Source organism: Rutidosis leptorrhynchoides, chromosome 3, assembly GCF_046630445.1.
Source record: "Rutidosis leptorrhynchoides isolate AG116_Rl617_1_P2 chromosome 3, CSIRO_AGI_Rlap_v1, whole genome shotgun sequence".
NCBI lineage: Eukaryota > Viridiplantae > Streptophyta > Magnoliopsida > Asterales > Asteraceae > Rutidosis > Rutidosis leptorrhynchoides.
Window position 1 is genome coordinate 191,008,133 of NC_092335.1, and position 19,697 is coordinate 191,027,829.

At 34.7% G+C, this 19,697-nt stretch overlaps 1 protein-coding gene across 1 annotated transcript; it reads left to right on the top strand.

Moving 5' to 3' along the window:
- The first annotated feature begins 2,515 nt into the window (after nucleotides 1-2,515).
- LOC139897120 (26S proteasome non-ATPase regulatory subunit 2 homolog A-like) lies at nucleotides 2,516-9,405 on the top strand. The gene is made up of 25 exons (XM_071879773.1): nucleotides 2,516-2,733; nucleotides 2,820-2,920; nucleotides 3,111-3,231; nucleotides 3,332-3,391; nucleotides 3,497-3,564; nucleotides 3,882-3,924; nucleotides 4,236-4,301; nucleotides 4,444-4,482; nucleotides 4,557-4,639; nucleotides 4,823-4,937; nucleotides 5,162-5,236; nucleotides 5,312-5,470; nucleotides 6,246-6,353; nucleotides 6,451-6,555; nucleotides 6,656-6,796; nucleotides 6,877-6,981; nucleotides 7,071-7,292; nucleotides 7,395-7,508; nucleotides 7,632-7,847; nucleotides 7,922-7,981; nucleotides 8,081-8,194; nucleotides 8,443-8,528; nucleotides 8,631-8,739; nucleotides 8,839-9,017; nucleotides 9,114-9,405. The coding sequence occupies exons 1-25, from the start codon at nucleotides 2,629-2,631 to the stop codon at nucleotides 9,187-9,189; spliced, it is 2,670 nt and encodes an 889-aa protein (XP_071735874.1). The 5' UTR covers nucleotides 2,516-2,628; the 3' UTR covers nucleotides 9,190-9,405.
- Nucleotides 9,406-19,697: the final 10,292 nt, after the last annotated feature.

Genomic DNA, 19,697 nt, shown 5'->3' on the forward strand with positions numbered 1-19,697 from the left:
GGTATTGTAAACGCGAATCCTGTTGATAGATCTATCGGGCCTGACAACCCCAACCGGACTGGACGACCAGTATTCAACAGTTGCACAGTACTTCGTTTCGTAACTACACTTGGTACGGTGTAGTAAGATTTCATAATAAAGGGAATATGCGACGTGATTAAATGTTAAGTATGGTTACCAAGTGCTCAACCACTTAGAATATTTTTATTAAAATGTTTACATATGAAATCTTGTGGTCTATATTTATATCGCTGCCGGCATCAAACCTATATCTCACCAACTTTATGTTGACGTTTTAAACATGTCTATTCTCAGGTGATAACTAAAAGCTTCCGCTGCAACATGTTGAATTTAAGCAAGATCTTGAGTATGCATATTTGTGTCAAAAATAAAACTGCATATCCGAGGAATTGTAATGTAAAATATGCTAGAAATCGTATTGTTATCATCACATGTAAAGTTTGTAAGTCTAAGATTATCGCTAAACGATAATCATCTTTTTATTGTCTAAAGCTTGTATTAAAATAAGAGTTATGGTTTGTAATATAAAATAAATGCAGTTGTTCTTTTAAAAATGTCGCATATAGAGGTCAATACCTCGCAATGAAATCATACGTTATCTAACTCGTTCTTATGGTTAAGGACGGGTTATGACAATTATGGTGTACTTCTTATAAATAATAGTATAAGTCAATTGGTGTACTCCCGATATATATATATATATATATATATATATATATATATATATATATATATATATATATATATATATATATATATATATATATATATATATATATATATATATATATATATATATAATATAATATAATGGTCTTATAAGTGATACATTTTTATACGTATGTATGTATATATAAATAATGATATGTTAGTAATATTTATATTTTTTTAACTTTGTAGATATATATATATATATATATATATATATATATATATATATATATATATATATATATATATATATATATATATATATATATATATATAATGGTCTTGTAAGTGATACATTTTTATACGTATGTAAGTATATATAAATAATGATATGTTAGTAATATTTATATTTTTTTAACTTTGTAGAAACAAATGAAGACGTTGTTAAAACAATTTCCCGGCACCGACGAGGAAGTTATCATGGAACAAGTTTTGGGCGAACGACCGGGACACCAACGCGGATTGGGCCCGAAGATGTCAAAGTCGATAAATAATTCTGAATCTTCATCGTCTACCGGTCGGAGTCGTCAACCCGAAATACCACCACAACCATACTACACGGCGGCCGACATTGAACGAATAATTGCTTTTAATAATATGCAAATCCCGGACGATGTTCGACCAAGATTTGGCTATCCTCCCGGTACTTCCACTACCGGTACTTCCAATACCGGTACTTCCACTTCCGGTAACCCGAGCTCGAACGATGACTTTGATAACGATTTGTATAATGATGGATTTGACGGTTTGTAATTTGTTTGGTGTGCGTCAAGACAATTATGAAATGGTTGGTACGTTTTGTAAACGATATTTTATTTTGTAGTTTTTCGGATATTGTAATGCATGTTTGGATAAGTGTATGTTTCAAGACTTTTGTTTAGTGTTATTATGGTATTTTGTGAATTCGTAATCGTTATTATATAGCAGGTTTTTAATTTGTAAATGTGCTGGAAACTGCAGAATTTGTGCTGTTTTATTAGTCTGGAAATGCAGAAACCAAATCTGCTAAAAATGCAGATACTGGCTTTCCTAGATGATAAGTCGTCCGGGAAAAGTCGTCCGGGAAAACCGTCCACGAATGCAGTGTTGAAAGTCAAAGTGGGGCCCACGTACACGTCTGGGAGAAAAAATCTTCGTCCGGGAATACTTTCAAGGACGGACTTTCCCAGACGACCATTCAGGGACGAAAAGTCGTCCGGGATCATTTTCGGGGACGACTTATCGTCTGGAATTTTCGTCCGGGAAGACCTCGTTTCTAGTAGTGATCAACGTTACCTTTGACGCTTTTAACTCCTCCTTCGACTTTAACACAGTCATTGCCTTAGACTTAGCCTTATGACCAATCAAAGCTCTACTTATATTATGAAGATGTATGTTATTCAAGAACAACGTGCATGAAGAGGCGCACTCCTTCCCAATACAAGGGAATACATCACTAGAATGACTATCGCTTCGGAAGCCCGGGACTAGTAGATGTCGAAAGTTCTTAATCAATAACTGAACCGACCCGAAGATCACATGGTGTGTGTTTGGCCGTTGGCACAATATAGATTTTAGTAACTTACGAGAAATCATAAAACTAACCTAAATTCATTAAGTAGCCAATTACTATTACTATTTCCCCGTAAACTAAAATAAGAAGTAAAAGTAAATATTATGATGGACCCCACCTCTTTTAAAAAAAGGTAAATATAAAATATAAATATATTTGAGCTTTCTTGGAGAGAAATCTATTCGTCGACGGCTTAAGCCTTTCTTCTTCTCTTCAATTCCATAAATTTATTTAAAGGTTATCTGAGTTCATATAACAACATTAACACAATCATTCATCATACAAACAACCATTCGCATATCAAATTCAACTAATTATCGATTCAATTTCTACATCTATCCATAATGAATCCCGAACTAAACAACACTAATCCTGCTACCACTAAAGACGACGCGGCTTCGAAAAAAGATCAGAAGAAAAAGAAAGACGAAAAGAAAGACGAAGATCTCGTAAGTAATCATGTACTTGCATTTCTCATTTGATTACTTGATTGTAGACATTATTACTGATTCGTATTTATGGTTCTATTAATCAGTCGGAGGAAGATTTGGCTTTGAAACAACAATTGGAGCTGTATGTTGAAAGAGTTAGTGACGCTGATCTAGGGTTACAAAAAGTTGCTCTTGAGAGCATGAGGTACTAATTATTTGATTATTTAAGTGCTTAATTTAAAATCATTGTGTATCAGTAGCTGTGTTTGGCAAAACGACACTATTGATTAAGGATGTAGAATAGAATTAGAATGTTGAATAATTAAACATGTGTATATTGACATATTGTTATCAGTGTGAAAAAATTTAAGCTAAAATTCGTTATTCACTAACAGGCAAGAAATTCGAACGTCGACAAGCTCTATGACTTCAGTCCCAAAGCCATTGAAGTTTTTGCGGCCGCATTATCCAATGCTGAAATCGCATTACGAGACAATGCCGGAGTCAGACTTGAGGGTATTCCTTTCAGTTTGTTGTATCGACGTATTGTACAAATTTGTTTTTGCTCTGGATGTTTTCGATAGAGTAGGGACTTACATTGAATTTTTTAATGCAGAGATTACTTGCAGATATTCTATCTGTTTTGGCTATGACAATGTCTGCAGAGGGTGAACTGGTAAGACAGCGATGTGCATAGTTAAATTGTGTTCTAGCCTGTTTTAGTTGATTTTAGGTATTGCGTTCGGTACTGATATACTTCTCAATTTTTTTTATATTTCAGGAGAGTTTGAAGTATCGATTGTTGGGTTCTGATGGTGATATTTGTTCTTGGGGTCACGAGTATGTTAGGTAATTGTTTTTAAACCTTAACATATGCTTCAATAGTTTCAACTAGACATCTCTTGCTTACTGTACTATATAATTATGAACTATACAATCGAATTATTTACTATGAATTGTATATACTATACTATTGATTGTCAAAGGATATGTTGGTGTCATAATGTATATGACATACTAATGCAACATTACACTCATCTTATATGTGTCTTGCATTATATGTAAAATCTCTTGCATTACTATATGGACTGCACATGCAAATAATAGATTTTTAATGTAGTTCATTTACTTGATTACTTCGTCTGACGTGGTTATCTTCTCTGCAGGAATTTGACAGGTGAAGTTGCACAAGAGTATGCAAAAAGAGTGGTACTGCTTTTATTTCTACTTTGTTATTTCATTATTACCGTCTTTCATGTATTTGTGTAGATGTGTAGATGGAGTTGACTTTTATTCTTAATTTTTTTAAATAACAGTTGATTATAATATAAATACACTATAAAAGTCATAATAAGAATACTATTTTCTGGAGTTTTTGTTTGTATGAGTCTCCTGCTTTGTTCTTGGAATTTGGCTTCTTTATGCTTCTCTGAGTGGATAAAAATGCCACGTTATATATATGGTTATTGTGTTTGCATGTCACATGATGCGTACTTATTCCAACTCATATGCTAATTCAGAATGAGGAAGTACCCACAGATGATTTAATGGAGCTTGTGGTTCAAATTGTTGCTTTTCACATGAAGGTATGGCCTATCTTATTTTCTTTTTATATTGGAATTTAGCTATTCTTTTGCTTCTTGTCATTTACAACTACTTTTTTTTTTCATGAGGGTTTTAATTCTAAATGTTACTCATTTGTTTCCATCTCTTACTTCTCCATTGCAGCACAACGCCGAACCTGAAGCTGTAGATCTCTTGATGGAGGTACTTTAAAAAAAACAAATATTTTTACATTGTTTTCATACCCTGATATTGATTTCAAGTGTAATTACATCCAGGTTGAATCTCTTGAAAAACTAGTGAAGCATGTTGACAAGACGAATTTCAAAAGAACTTGTCATTACCTAACAAGTTCAGCAAGGTACACTCTTGACTCTAGATCAATTTTTATCTATGTTTGGCTTAAAATATACTCAAGTATATTTAACTTGTTAATATTCTTTTTGTGTGTTTCTTGTATATGTGCTTGTGACATTATATGTTTATGCATTTATGTACTGTGTATTAGTTGTTTTATTTATTTTTCTTTTCAATTTTTTTGTAGATACCTCCCTGGACCAGATGATGTGGCCGTTTTGGACATTGCTTACACGTTGTATTCAAAATTTGAAGAATTTCCTAGGGCACTTCAGATTGCACTCTATCTTGACAAAATACAGGTTCACATTTTATTATTATGTGGATATTTAATTTAATTATTTATATTGTGTATGATCTTTAGAATGTATTAAAACAGTAGCCATCTATTTCTTTCATTTTTTCATAGATACTAGAAATTAGAATATCTTTTTTTGAGCTTCGAAATTGTAAACTTGTTCTTGAGGGTCAATAAAACTACATATATATACATTTTGCAACATGATTATATGTTTTCTTTTGGCAGTATGTGAGGGATGTTTTCACATCTGTTCCCGATCGTTTACGGCAGAAGCAATTTTGCTACATTGTTGCTCGACAAGTAAGTTTGAATCTGGGTGGAAATGATTCTTGTTTTCTTAATGAACATTGGTTTAACGTTTCTAACAATTTGCAGGGAACAAGTTTTGAAATTGATGATATGATATGTGATGATGATGAAGACAGGGAGGCCTTGCAAGATATCGTCAACAATACAAAGCTAAGTGAAGGCTATCTTACCCTTGCTCGAGATATTGAAGTAATGGAGCCCAAATCTCCCGAGGATATATATAAGGTTTGGACCAATTACAGTGTACTTGTTGTATCTAACTATGTATCTATCTAATTGAACTATCTATCTATTCTAACTTCTAACTATATAATTAGGTAAGTTTAATAAATTTGAACCGTTAGATAGTTATTTTAAATCGTAATCTCACAATTGATTTGAGTAATGGTGTCATTTGTCTCCCTCCTATTTTTAAACCATTGATTTAGTTTTCAATTATTGATTTGAATTTCAACCTTTGATTAAACTTTCAATTAAAACATCATATCCCCTCTAATTAGAGAGTATCTGTCTTCCTAATTAGTTAATTGTCTCCTTCAAATTAGTTATTTATCCATCTCATAATTAGTTAGTAATTACGGAGTGTTACTTATTACTAAATATTAAATACTAATTACTTATTACGGAGTACTTATCAATAAATTAATTACTCCCTCCGTCCCATATTAATGATCCACAGACAAAAAACACACAGTTTAAGGAAATGTCATAAAAGTACTGTACTTTCTGTTTACTTTCCAGTTTTACCCCTACTTTTTTTCCTTTTTAAATCCTATCCACATACATTAAGGGCATAATAGAACTTTACGTTATTATTCTTATCTATATATGGAAGTGGACTATTAATTTATGACAGCCCAAAATGGAATACTGGACTATCAATATGGGACGGAGGGAGTAATAATAATTATTGGTATTAATCCGCGATGTCGCGGTATAAACTACTAGATATACATCGAAAGAGGCTTTTTACCTGATTTATGGCTGTTATATTCTTAAGGCACATTTAATTGATGGTCGTGCAAGTCTTGGTGCAAATGTTGATTCAGCCAGGCAAAATCTGGCAGCAACTTTCGTAAATGCGTTTGTGAATGCTGGATTTGGTCAGGTACATTGTTTACCTACATATTTTATACTACATTTATTCATATTTCATTCGATTGATACAGTTGTCTTCAATGATTAAATTTGTTGCTGTGTTTAAGGATAAATTAATGACAATCACATCCGAGTCATCAAGTGGAGATTCTTCCGGAAACTGGCTTTTTAAGAACAAAGAACATGGAAAAGCCAGTGCTGCTGCAAGTTTGGTATGTAAAACATGTGTAAATTTATATTTTTACTCATCGTTGTATACCTAAATAAATGTTAAATGTTAATTACTTATGAAGTGTGTAATAACGATTTCAGGGAATGATACATCTTTGGGACGTTGACACTGGTCTTGCCCAAATTGACAAGTATTTTCATAGCAACGATAATCATGTCGTAGCTGGTGCATTGTTAGGCGTTGGGATTGTAAACTGTGGTATCAAGAATGATTGTGATCCCGTGGGTGCCACCTATTCTTTATTTTAATTATTAATTTTGTTTTAATTATTATTTATTTATAATTCTTTATTATTTTTCAGGCTATGGCACTTCTTGCTGATTATTTGGATAAAGAAGATTCTTCCATTAGAATTGGTGCTATAATTGGTCTTGCCCTTGCATACGCGGGCACTCAGAATGAACAGGTGGCTAGCTTTTTCAATACACATTTATTAAAGCCCAGCAATTGTTTAATTTTTTTCAATTTTTAATAACTAAATTTCAAATTATTCAGATTCGGGACAAGCTTACACCAATTCTTGGAGAACCAAATGCGCCACTAGATGTTGTTGCGTTCACGACAATTGCGCTCAGTTTGGTGTACGTGGGTTCTTGTAACGAAGAGGTTGCACAAGCAATAATTTTTACACTCATGGACAAAAGTGAGTCAGACTTAAGTGAGCCGCTTTCCCGAATGTTGCCTCTTGGTTTAGGTCTTCTTTACCTTGGGAAACAGGTAACACAAAGTTCTGTCTTGACAACATATTTTTTTTGTCTTTTAGTGCTGTTTGAATTGTCTTAATTAACACTATATTTGACATTTGTATTTACCTAACAGGATAGTGTAGAGGCTACAGCTGAGGTGTCAAAGACATTTAATGAAAAGATCCAAAAGTATTGCGATATGACTCTGCTTTCTTGTGCCTATGCTGGGACAGGGAATGTTTTGAAGGTATGAAAGTGTAACTTTTGACCCGTTGACCCAACTCATTTGAACCACAATAGAAGAATCTGCTTCAACTTGAGCCTGTTTTAATCTGTTTACTAACCCAACCCATAAATATTTTTGATATAGGTTCAACATTTTCTTGGTGAATGTGCCCAGCACCTTGAGAAGAGTGAAACTTTTCAGGGGCCCGCTGTGTTGGGTATAGCCATGGTAGCTATGGCCGAGGAACTAGGGCTTGATATGGCAATACGTTCGTTAGAGCATCTTTTACAATACGGGGAACAAAATATCAGAAGAACTGTTCCTTTGGCTCTTGGTCTCCTCTGCATATCAAACCCTAAGGTAACCTAATCTGCTTATCTTTGTTTGTCTATGAACGAATGCCAATATGATTTTCTTACTTTTTGTGCATTTAGGTCCACGTTATGGATACACTGAGTCGACTCAGTCACGATGCTGACACAGAAGTTGCCATGGTAGAGTATTAATTAATGATTATTATTATTATTAAATTATTAAAAATTTAGTTCAATATATGTGAACAGAAACATGACTTTTTTTGAGGGTTGTTACAGGCGGCAGTCATCTCTTTGGGCTTGATCGGTGCGGGAACCAATAACGCTAGGATTGCTGGCATGCTTCGAAATCTCTCAAGCTATTACTACAAAGAAGCCAGTCTTCTCTTCTGTGTAAACATCTTTCTTTTGCTCGGTCAAACTTGGTCAAACTCGGGATACTCGGAAAAATCGGTCAAAACTTGGCCAAAACTTGAAAAATCAAATAGAATTGGTCAAAACTCGGTCAGAATTGGTCAAAGTCAAACTTGGTCAACATCCGAGTATGCCCCGAGTTTCCGAAGCGTTTTTGCTAATCTTGCTATGAGAATAATACGGGCATGATTTTAAGAGACTAAGAGTTGTATATGTTATTGTTGCAGGTTCGAATTGCTCAAGGTTTTGTACATATGGGGAAGGGTTTGATGACTCTTGCTCCCTACCACTCAGAACGATTCTTACTTTCCCCGTAAGTCATAAATATATGTTTCGCTTGTGTTTTTTTCAATTCGTTTTAATATAATTTAGTAATTAGTAATTACTTACAAATGTTTTTTATATTTCCTTGCAGGACGGCGTTGGCTGGACTTGTAGTGCTACTTCATTCATGTCTTGATATGAAAGATATCATTTTGGGGAAATATCACTATGTTCTCTACTTTGTGGTTTTGGCTATGCAGGTTTGTACCATTTTTCAATCTTTCTAAGTTGACCCTTTCCACATCTTAAAAGAACCTTGTAAAGTATGTTCCACTAATATTCCTGATTAATCTCAACAGCCTAGGATGCTGCTGACTGTGGATGAAAATCTGAAGCCTTTGTCGGTACCAGTTCGGGTAGGGCAAGCCGTTGATGTTGTGGGCCAGGCAGGTCGGCCCAAGACAATAACTGGGTTCCAGACCCATTCAACCCCAGTCCTTTTGGCTGCTGGGGATAGGGCTGAACTTGCTACAGACAAGTAAGTATCACATTTTTTTCATTCATGTCTTATATTCTCATTAATGAATATGTTAAAAGATATAATGATCTTAATATTATGATTGACTCTATACAGGTATATTCCAGTTTCCCCTATTTTGGAAGGATTTGTTATTTTGAAAGAGAACCCAGATTACAGGGAAGAAGCCTAGACATTAAGTGGTTTTAACACAAATCTAATGTAAGCCACTGTTGTGGGACTTTGTCTAATGTTGACTAGGTTGTATCTTGTTTGCTGCTCGGGCTGGGCTTTCAAGGAAATTTTTGTCATGTCGCTTATGTAGATTGTGGATTTTTTTATGCATTAAAAAATATTTTATCATCTTTCTGGATCTCAAATAAATATCTAGTAACCCGGGACATATATGAAGATGAATGGATGAAATAAAATAAAATAGATTTGAAGATGAATGAATAAAATAAAATAAAATGGATCAGATCAGATTGGATTTGATGTGAATACAATATAAATGAACACAAATGAAATAAATATGTACTCTCGGGTCTTAATCACCATCGCATCCCTACAACAAAGCCTTCTTTTTCATTCGCGTCTCATTTTTTTTTTTTTTTTTAAAACCACCAACACAAATATCGAACAATTTGTCACAGGTTTTTTGCCTCTGATTCATCCCAAACTCTCAGTAGCACCCCTAATGGACTTTAGGGGCGTTCTGAATAAGTGTTCGCGCACAACGAGTTCAATAACAGAAACAAGCATGTCCCATCCACCCTCTTTTCCTTTTTTATTCTTTATCTCGTGTGTATACATTCTGGAAAAAAAAAACGAAAAATTACAAGTTAACACAATGATTATATCATACATGTGCTTGAAATATATAGATTACAAAGTTTTGACACGTTCTTCACGATTCTGATTTTATAAATCTTTGGTCAAAAAATAACAGCTATGAACATGAAAACTCAATTATTAACAATTAGATATCCTTGGTGGTTACTTCACCATCAATAATTTTATGGTGGTCAGAGAAGAGTTGAAAATAGTAATCTTGCTGGGCTACGCACTGTTGGAGAATGATACAAATTCAAAGCGAGCGGAAGCATTTTTTAAAACTTTACAAAATCATACTCTTCCACGGATCATTGTACAAAATTTTGGCAAACAAAACAAATTAACGAAACCGAACAAGAGAAGATTAGAATACAACCTTTGTAGCCTTTTGAAGATCGAATTTGAAAACTCAAAGAAGAGTTCCTCTAAACGGTAGACACCCAAAGTTCCAACCTTACTTCGATCTATACCTTCTACTTAACGGATATTTTCTTCTTCGTTATTTCCACCAAAAACCGAACCCAATTATAGATTCCAAGTATTTTTGGTTACTTGAAAATAAGAAAAAAAAATAGCATTTTTTGTATGTGTGTTTTTGTATCTTTTTCATAACTTTTCCAATACCAAGACTTAGTATTATATATTACATAATTGATACAATTAATACATCTAGTACAAATGTAATAAATAAAGATTTGGAAAGATTTACAAAATCAAATCTTTATATAAAATAAGATTTACAAAATCAAATCATATTTTATAAATCAAATCAAATCTTATATCTTATATAAAATATGATTTGCGAAATCTAATCAAATCTCTACATATTTAGATTTGTAAGTATATGTATACACATAAAAAAAACTTACTTAATTTATTAAACCATTAACTAATGATTAATAAATTAATTTCCGACTAGAAGGTATATCAAACAATTTTACGATTGGCCTTTGTGTGTGATCGAACAGGATAAATGGACTTTTATTATTTAATGTCATGGGCATATCTTCGGAATATATGTACCATGGTCAAACCACGGTCGAACTGTAGCCAACCCGAGAACATATTTCCAACAGACTCCCACTTGCACTGACATTAATAATATTGGTCTGTCTTAAAAGACACACCATGTGTAACAACTAGTCTGCTACGTTACACTCCTATATTTTGATTTATATCAATCATCCTTTTGTTCACGATATCTATATGAACGTGTGACATGGTTAAGTGTCAATCAGCATCGTTCAAGATTATGTTTCCCGATGGAGATTTGTGGTGATCAAATAGACTGCAATTGCATTAATTCAGTCGTAGCATGGCCATGCATTTAATTCAACACAAATCAACGAGGGGCCCAGAGATATCGCTTAAACTCGCTTAAAGAATAAGGAACAAATTGCTTCAACTGTATAGACATCCACCACATTCCATGATATACCCAATCTGCTCCCTTATGACCAGCATTTACGCACAGCGTTAGAAACATGTCAAAGTATAACATAGTTTGTGTCAGGATTTCTCATACATATCCACTCTAGGATAAATGATGTTGTCATCTTAGAGCTTACCTTTTGACTTAAAACCATGAAGTAATGTCTAAGTGTGGTCATTCCAGAACCTTGAATCAACTATCAAGTTCCTCATGAATGTAGTTTCATATAAGCCTATATTACTACACTTCATAGCAGCCTTAATTCAATTCTCTCTTCCTTAGAGAATGACCGACTGTGGAAGTTTATGAAATGATATTCATTGGAAGTTAAAACATGCAAAATGAAACATGGCAATATACAATGAAACGATCGCATCGTGCGTATAATCTAATCTCAATATATTAATCATCAGATCAATTGCAACATATATTATTACCCAATGTTTAAAGTTTCAAACTTAACATAAAAAAATACAATCAAACTTTATCATCAATGACACGAATGCCAATAGACATGCTATGAGCATCATGCTTAGTCTGTGACAAAGGCTTGGTGAAAGGATCAGCCAAGTTCTTAGTCGTGTCTACTCTACTTAATAATATGTCATTTTCTGCTACAAGTTGACGGATGTAATGGTACTTTCTGAGTATGTGCCGTGTGCGCTTTTGTGACCTCGGTTCTTGAGCCAAGACAACCGCACTCACATTGTAGCAGAAAATCTCAACAAGATCATGGATTGTAGGAACCACGCCCAGATCCCCGATGAATTTCTTTATCCACATGGCCTCTTTAGCAGCTTCATTTACCGCTATATACTCGGCTTCTGTCGTAGAATCAGCAATAGTACTTTGCTTGCCACTTCTCCATGTGACGGCTCTACCGTTCAACATAAATACAAATCCTGATTGTGAAGAGCAATCATCTCTATCTGATTGGAAACTAGCGTCAGAGTATCCTTTGACGCTCAGCTCGTCATTCCCACCAGAGACCAAGAACATCTCTTTAGTCCTCCTAAGATACTTTAGAATGTTCTTGACTGCTATCCAATGAGCTTCACCAGGATTGGCCTGATAACGACTAGTCATGCTTAGTGCATACGACACGTCAGGCCTAGTGCATATCATCGCATACATGATCGATCCTATAGCTGAAGCATATGGAGTCCGACTCATGGTAGCTGACTCCAACTCAGAATTAGGACATTAAGACTTGCTCAATATCATTCCAGGGTTCATAGGAACGCACCCTTTCTTGGAGTTATGCATACCGAATTTCTTCAGTATCTTATCTATATATGCACTTTGGTTTAGCCCAATTAATCTCCTTGACCTATCTCGATAGATCTTTATTCCCAAAATATATGATGCATCTCCTATGTCTTTCATGGAGAAACATTTCCCTAGCCAAGCTTTGATATCTTTCAATATCGGGATATCGTTTCCCATGAGTAATATGTCATCGACATATAGTACAAGGAAGACTACAACACTCCCACTAGACTTAACATAGACACATGGCTCATCTTCGCCTCTAATAAAATCAAATTCTTTGATCTTCTCATTAAAGCAAAGATTACAGCTACGAGAAGCTTGTTTAAGTCCATAAATGGACTTTTGAAGCTTGCAAACACTATTAGGATACTTAGGATGTACATAACCCTCAGGTTGTGTCATAAACACATCCTCTGTTAGCTTACCATTAAGGAAAGCTGTTTTTACATCCATTTGCCATATCTCATAGTCATAAAATGCAGCTATGGCAAGAAGTATTCTAATAGATTTCAACATAGCTACTGGTGAAAAAGTTTCATCATAGTCTACACCATATTGTTGCGTGTAACCCTTAGCCACCAGTCTGGCTTTGAATGTGTGTACATTTCTATCCATATCGGTCTTCTTCTTGAAGACCCACTTACACCCAATGGTTTTAGTACCTGGTATATGATTAATCAAGGTCCAAACTTGATTATCATGCATGGATTGGATCTCGTTGTCCATAGCCTCCTTCCATTTAACAGACTCGAGGCCTGTCATTGCTTCCTGATAGGTAATAGGTTCATCAGAATCTATATTTTCGTCATCACCCTCAAATATGTGTAAATTATATTTTTTTGGTGTTCGACGCACTCTATCAGATCTACGTATGGGTGGTGGCTGTAGGCCAGTTTCTCTTTCAACTGCAGGCTCGTCGACCTCTTGAGAAGAATCGGTTCCAATATCGGTTTCTATGTCGGTTGATTCTTGAATTTCTTCAAGGTCAATTTTGCTCCCACTGGTTCCTTTTGATATGAAATCCTTTTCAAGGAAGACTCCCCTTCGAGACACAAAGACTTTTTTCTCAGAAGGGTTGTAAAACAAATATCAAAAAGAATCAGTCGGGTAACTGTGACGCCCCGTACAAAACCATCGTGTACGGATCATCAACAACAGGATCATTACAAGGTCAAACACTATATGCTGTTTGAAAACCAGTTTAGCATTCATGAAAATATAGCGTTTTACAAAAGATAACGTGCTTCCTATGAATAGAAGCATAAACATAAGTACGTGACCCAAAGGTCGTTACAAAGCCATTGTTTGAAAATAACGTAAGTTACGAATGCAAAAATAAAAGTTCCATGATTGAGACATCTCTAAGTAATGCAGCGGAAGTCTAACACAGCAAGTCTGTAACACCAAGACAGCAAGTCTAACAGCGGAAGCAACAACGTCTAAGCACCTGAGAAATACATGCTTAAAAAGTCAACACGAATGTTGCTGAGCTATAGTTTGTTTGTAATCAGTAATGTAATGTAGGCCACAAGATTTCAGTGCTTCAAACCAGCGTTTCAAATCAGTAAATTAAAACAGTATGATAAAGTATATGCTTAACCGTGGACACCCGGTAACTAACTTAACGTAATAATACCCCCTAAAAGTGCACTTGGCGAGTGCGTAAGTTTACGAAGTATTAAACACCAGTTAAATACTAGAGCGACTAGCCCGGGTGGGGATGTCAAACCCTATGGATCCATATCTAAGATTCGCGTTCACCGGTTCAAAGACCAATGACTAAACGTTACCGAGCTAAGGGGAAATTTTATGCCGTTGTATAACTCACACATATATAAAGTTTAAGTACTCGTGCCTAGTATGTAAAATGTAAAATGCGCAAGTATTCTCAGTCCCAAAATAGTTAAAGTAAAAAAGGGATGCTATAACTCACAGTGGAAAATAGTAAAAGTCGATACGCGGTAATGGTAAGCAAGTATTTGGTCCGAAAGGTCCTCAACCTAAGTCAAAAAATTACTAAGTCAGTAAATCATTCCTAAAGGTTTAAATCTATGTAAATTAGGTCTTAATTGTCATCATCATTCATCATCAAACAAAAAGTGTAAAGTAAGTTTCGTTCAAGAGAAGAGTTTAAAACAAAGGCTGATTTCGTTCGGTCGCCACGACCTCTATACAAACTGAAATGAAGTGAGACCAGTGGCCATGGCTCCATATATGAGTCCCCTAGAGGCTGGACAATTTCCAAAACCAAACTCATCTTCGTTTGACTGTGGCAACAGTTTAAGTACGAGTAGGTCAGAAATTTCAGCACAACGTTAATAGGGTGTAGTGACTTTCGGAGAGCCATAAATCTTAAACCGTAACTCGGATTAAGACGAGGCCTAAACGGAAAATCATCTACTCGAATCGAACTAACTGAAAATAAACTTTACAGTAGCCCAGGTTACTGATAAGACCTCCAAAAACAGTAAACAAAGTGCTTCGGTGGGTTCTTGGTGCTTGATGTTCATCAGGGTTCTCATCCTTGATGCATATAGCTTCAAGTGTACAACTCGTTGATGTGTTTACTTCATCTTTACCAAGTTTTGACCATAATAACACTAGTGCAAGTCTAAGATAAGTAGCACAACTCATTTAAGTGTTGCAAGTAGTTTGATGAACCAAAGTTACATCAAGATCTTAGATCCGACACATACAAGAGTTATAAAAGTAATATTAAGCTACAAACTTGAAAGTAAACTTAAATAAACAAGATCTTAAGTTGTAGAACATAGTTCTTAATTAGATCTTGAAGATCCTAGACCCAAAAGTCTAGATCTAACATAAGTGTACAAAGTTATAATTAAAAGTTTACTTACATGTTCTTGAACTTACAAAGTAGTTTCAAGAAATATGAGATCAAGATTAACTAGTAATACTTGACCAAATTAACAATATTACAACTTTAAATAAATGAAATGAAGAAATAAATTAAAGTTACAAGTATTATGTTCATGTTTGCTTCATACTTGTAGATTTGAATCTTAAGAAAGTAAGCTTCAAGTCTACAAAACATGAACACAAAGAAGATCATCAAGTTTATGAACTTTAGATCTTGAAAACATTTAAGTGTAGAATCATAAACTAATAAGTTTATGTTCTTGTTCTTGGTTCTTCATCAAACAAAGGATTGAAGAAAACAAGATTTATGAAGATACAAACTAACAAGTTTGATCTTTAATCAACAACAACAACAAGTAACTAGTAAAGGTAACTAGTAAGCCTTAGTAAACACTAAGCTCAATTAAATAAGCCCTTAAGCCAAGTAATTGTTATAATAAATAACAATCAAGTTTGCACAGTCATAATAATCCAATTACGACAAAAGTTTAACACGTACCAAGTACGTATCTCGTTTAAAACGATAAGTGACACCAACGGTCGTAAAAGTATTCGGGGATCAAGTTAAGTGATTACACACTTAATGGCACATAGTAAGATATTAATGAGAGTAATTAATCATGATAAAAGATCCCAGGGCATAAGCTAGCTCAGTATGCACAAATACGCAGTTTCGTGAAAGCACAAAGCACAAAAGCAAGTCGAAAAAGTCGGGTAGTTACATTACCCACCTGTTAAAGAAAATTTCGTCCCGAAATTTTGAGGAGCGACCAACAATGGTACCGTATTTGAATGAGAAGGACCGTGCCAAAGTTCCGTGAGACTCGTGGGCTCAGAAGTGAGTTATTTACCTTGAAATGTACTTCGGCATATGAAAGTAAGAATGGGTATATGACATTAATCAAGTCTCTTGTCCTAAGAGATCGATAAATTGATTTCGAATCTGTTTAACATGAGTATGTTATCTGAATATATATCCACAAAAGGAAAGATGGTGTTTCTAGCCTTACAGGCATCTTCAGTAAGCTGGATGCATGAAATGCATCATGAATGGTTCTAAACTCATCTAAAACATTGAGCGCTTATGTCGCAATACAAAGCTGACAGGTAGAATGGAAAACATGGTGATCACAACCATGCGATTTGATGTCTGGATAGTGTTAGCCACGAATTTTACTAACCCCTTGATTTAGGAAGGAGGTCTTAGGCATAAAGAACTCGATATTTAAGAACGTTTCATTTGAATAAATGAATTGGAATTTTAGCTGAAGGTGACCAATCGGACTTGCAAGCCATAATTATTTATAGTGTCTTCAGGACGGTCTGAACGAAAAATGAAGGATATCACCCAGTTTACCATACTGTAGGTGAACTTATCCTTGGATGAAATGAAGCACAGTTCCATAATGTAACTCCATCCTTTCAGTTACATGTTGAAGTTAGGGTTAACATTAACTAGGACAACAGATAGTTGCAACCAACTAAGGAAGGGTTATGTAGAGTAACCACATCAGTGTCGTAGATATTTTAAGCAGCCCCCTTCCAAGAGGATAACAAGATTCCTAGATTCTCAAAGTATCTTACATTACATTTCTGAAAGAGAATTGCATGAAAAGCGTGATCTTTGAACGAGAGTGAACTCTTCGAGCGGTCCGTTTTGAATTTATCCTTATACTTAGGGGGATGTGCGAATTAGAAGATACGTGAACTCTTGGTCCTAAAGAATGGTTTACTCCGAGTGAAAGGAATCTCCAAAAATGATTCATGTACCTCTACATACAGATTTATAGAGATGAGGTTTACGAGGGTGTTGTGATTTGCCGTGAAGTATTGAGAACAGAAACCCACCTCGTGCCTTTCCTACAATAGGGTGACCACTGAGTGTACCTCAGAAAACTGATTTATTGGCCCGTGCTTTTGTCATGTCTAACCTTAGAAGGAACATTTTATGGTGCGAAGATTTTCTAACAAATTTTATAAAACTGCCATCCAAAGTGGCTCAAGAGTTTTTAACAAAGATCTTAATGGTAAGCTTCATCCCCAACGGAGGGCGAGAAGAAGTGTGATCCATACATGGTGTAGTCTAATGCGAAAACCCTTTAATAAAATCAACCAAGGGAGTTTTGAAAAACCTTTAAACTTTTGATGCGACAACATAAACGGAACGAAGTTCTTAGTAAATTTAGAAGTAGGTACAACGTGTACCTTTTTGCACAAAACTATTTGACTTAAGTTGAATAACTCGATAAAGGAGCGATTTTTAAATAATTTGAAGATATAACTTAGTATGTACTAATAAAAATAAGTAAGGGTAAATTTATTAAATTAATTATACATATATGACTTTATAAATCGCATAAGTGACAGAAAAATTTTATTACTTTCATTTGTCCATAATCCCGTGAGGACCGCACGAATAATCAACGTGTAAAATTTTTGGATAAACATAGTTTTTCATATTTTAGAGGTTATGAGTTGAAAAAGATCGAGTGAAAAATCTTTGAATCATCGGGTGACATGTTACTGAGTAATGAAAACTAATGAATTAAATGTAGTTTTGATAACTATCAGGACATAAGCCTTTGGGCCAAAAATGTTCACATGCGAAGCCGTTGCTAAAAAGTGAGATATGAGGGATAGAGCATGAGGATGAGAAGTTAATCGCTTCTTGACTTTGCAAAATGCCAAACAGATTATGACTAATAATAAAGTCGGAGTACTGATGGTGTTAATATAACTAAATGAGAGTTTCTTGGAATAATTCAGGACTTAGAGTTATGTAAGAAAGAGCATTGTTCCGACAGGTGTGGCGAATAAGATCCATGGGGTAACGCAATAATTTTTGAATGGTTTAAGTGTTAGTGGATGCCTGAAGGCTCTGTATGACGTGGTAGTAAGTGCCTTCAACACATACACATGAATCTCTCGATTTCGACGGTTGTAAAGTCTTCATGATGACTTGGATACGAATAACACGAAAAATTTTATATAGCAAGTAACGAAAATTTTATCGAAATCGTTTAATGTAACAACCCTGATTTTTCCGTTACTTTCGTTAACCTTCCGTTAGTTTATTTAATGGCGATTATTTAACTTTTATGCGTTTACGTGTATTAAATGCGTACTTGATCTTCGGAGGGTTTTAATAATTAATATGGGTTGATATTAATTCAAATAAATATTTCGGATAATGAAATACGATAAAAACGATACTATTTTGATAAAAGTTTTTTGAGCAACGAAACGCTCGGGTTTATTTTAATAATTAATTTTATTAATTATTAACTTTTTAAAATATTTAATTTATTGGGTTTTTAATAAATTAGACAATTGGTTGCGTTTAACGATCGGGTTAGCGTTTCGGGCCTTCGGTACGACTAAACGGCACTTAAAACGGACCACGATTACACGGGATTGCAAAACGAGAGCCCAGGTACCCCATGTGGGCCCCATTCGGCCGAACTCCACCCCCTCCCCCCTTATTTTGTTAATTTTTGGCTAATTGAGGGACTTAAGTGCAATTAATGGTATTTAGTCCATGTATAAATTAATTAGTACTTGTATTCTTTTCCCTAAACCTAATTAGAAACAAAGAATGCAGCTTTTTCCCTCCTCCCTCTCCTCCCATCGTCGACCAACACCATCACCACCATACCTTCATCTTTCAAAATTAGCAAAAGTGTTATACACGAATCGCGTTCATCTCCTCGTTCTCTATCCATTGGTATAAACAATTTAGCGATCTAAGGTATATTTACATGAACCCTAATTCTTAAAAATCTGATTTTTATAAAGTTTCATAGTTATGTTGTCAATTGCTCAAGTCTATACGCGTACGTGTTAATTGTAATCGTTATTTTGGTTGTTTGATGCGCTAGGGTTTAAAAACGAATTTGTATTTGTTTGATCAGAAAAATTAAGTTTTTAAAATGCTAATTATTATGTTATAATCAGATTCCTTGCGAAAAACTATTGAGTTTAGGCTTTGGATTCACTTGATTTCGTTTCCGTATGATTAAGTTATGTCGATTTGAATTATCGTTGTGTTTTTGTTGTTTGATCAGAAATCTGGTATTGATAGAAAACGAATTGGCATGTGAGACTTATACCACTGGAAAGATAATTTAAAAACACTCAAGTTAGACTAGGATATCATGTCGTTTGCTTATGTGTAGCCCGAGATATGCTAGAATTAGTGTAAATGTAGTTTTATACAGCACTTGCATGAAAATAACCTTGTATGATAAAGTGTGTTAATTTCTGTGATTGTAATTCATCTTTCA

Excerpts from the sequence above, each read along its gene's own strand:
- LOC139897120 (XM_071879773.1), top strand. The coding sequence starts at position 2,629 with ATGAATCCCGAACTAAACAACACTAATCCTGCTACCACTAAAGACGAC. Across the intron at positions 6,982-7,070 it reads CGGGCACTCAGAATGAACAG|ATTCGGGACAAGCTTACACC; the intron begins GTGGCTAGCTTT and ends CAAATTATTCAG. Across the intron at positions 7,848-7,921 it reads TCTGCATATCAAACCCTAAG|GTCCACGTTATGGATACACT; the intron begins GTAACCTAATCT and ends TTGTGCATTTAG.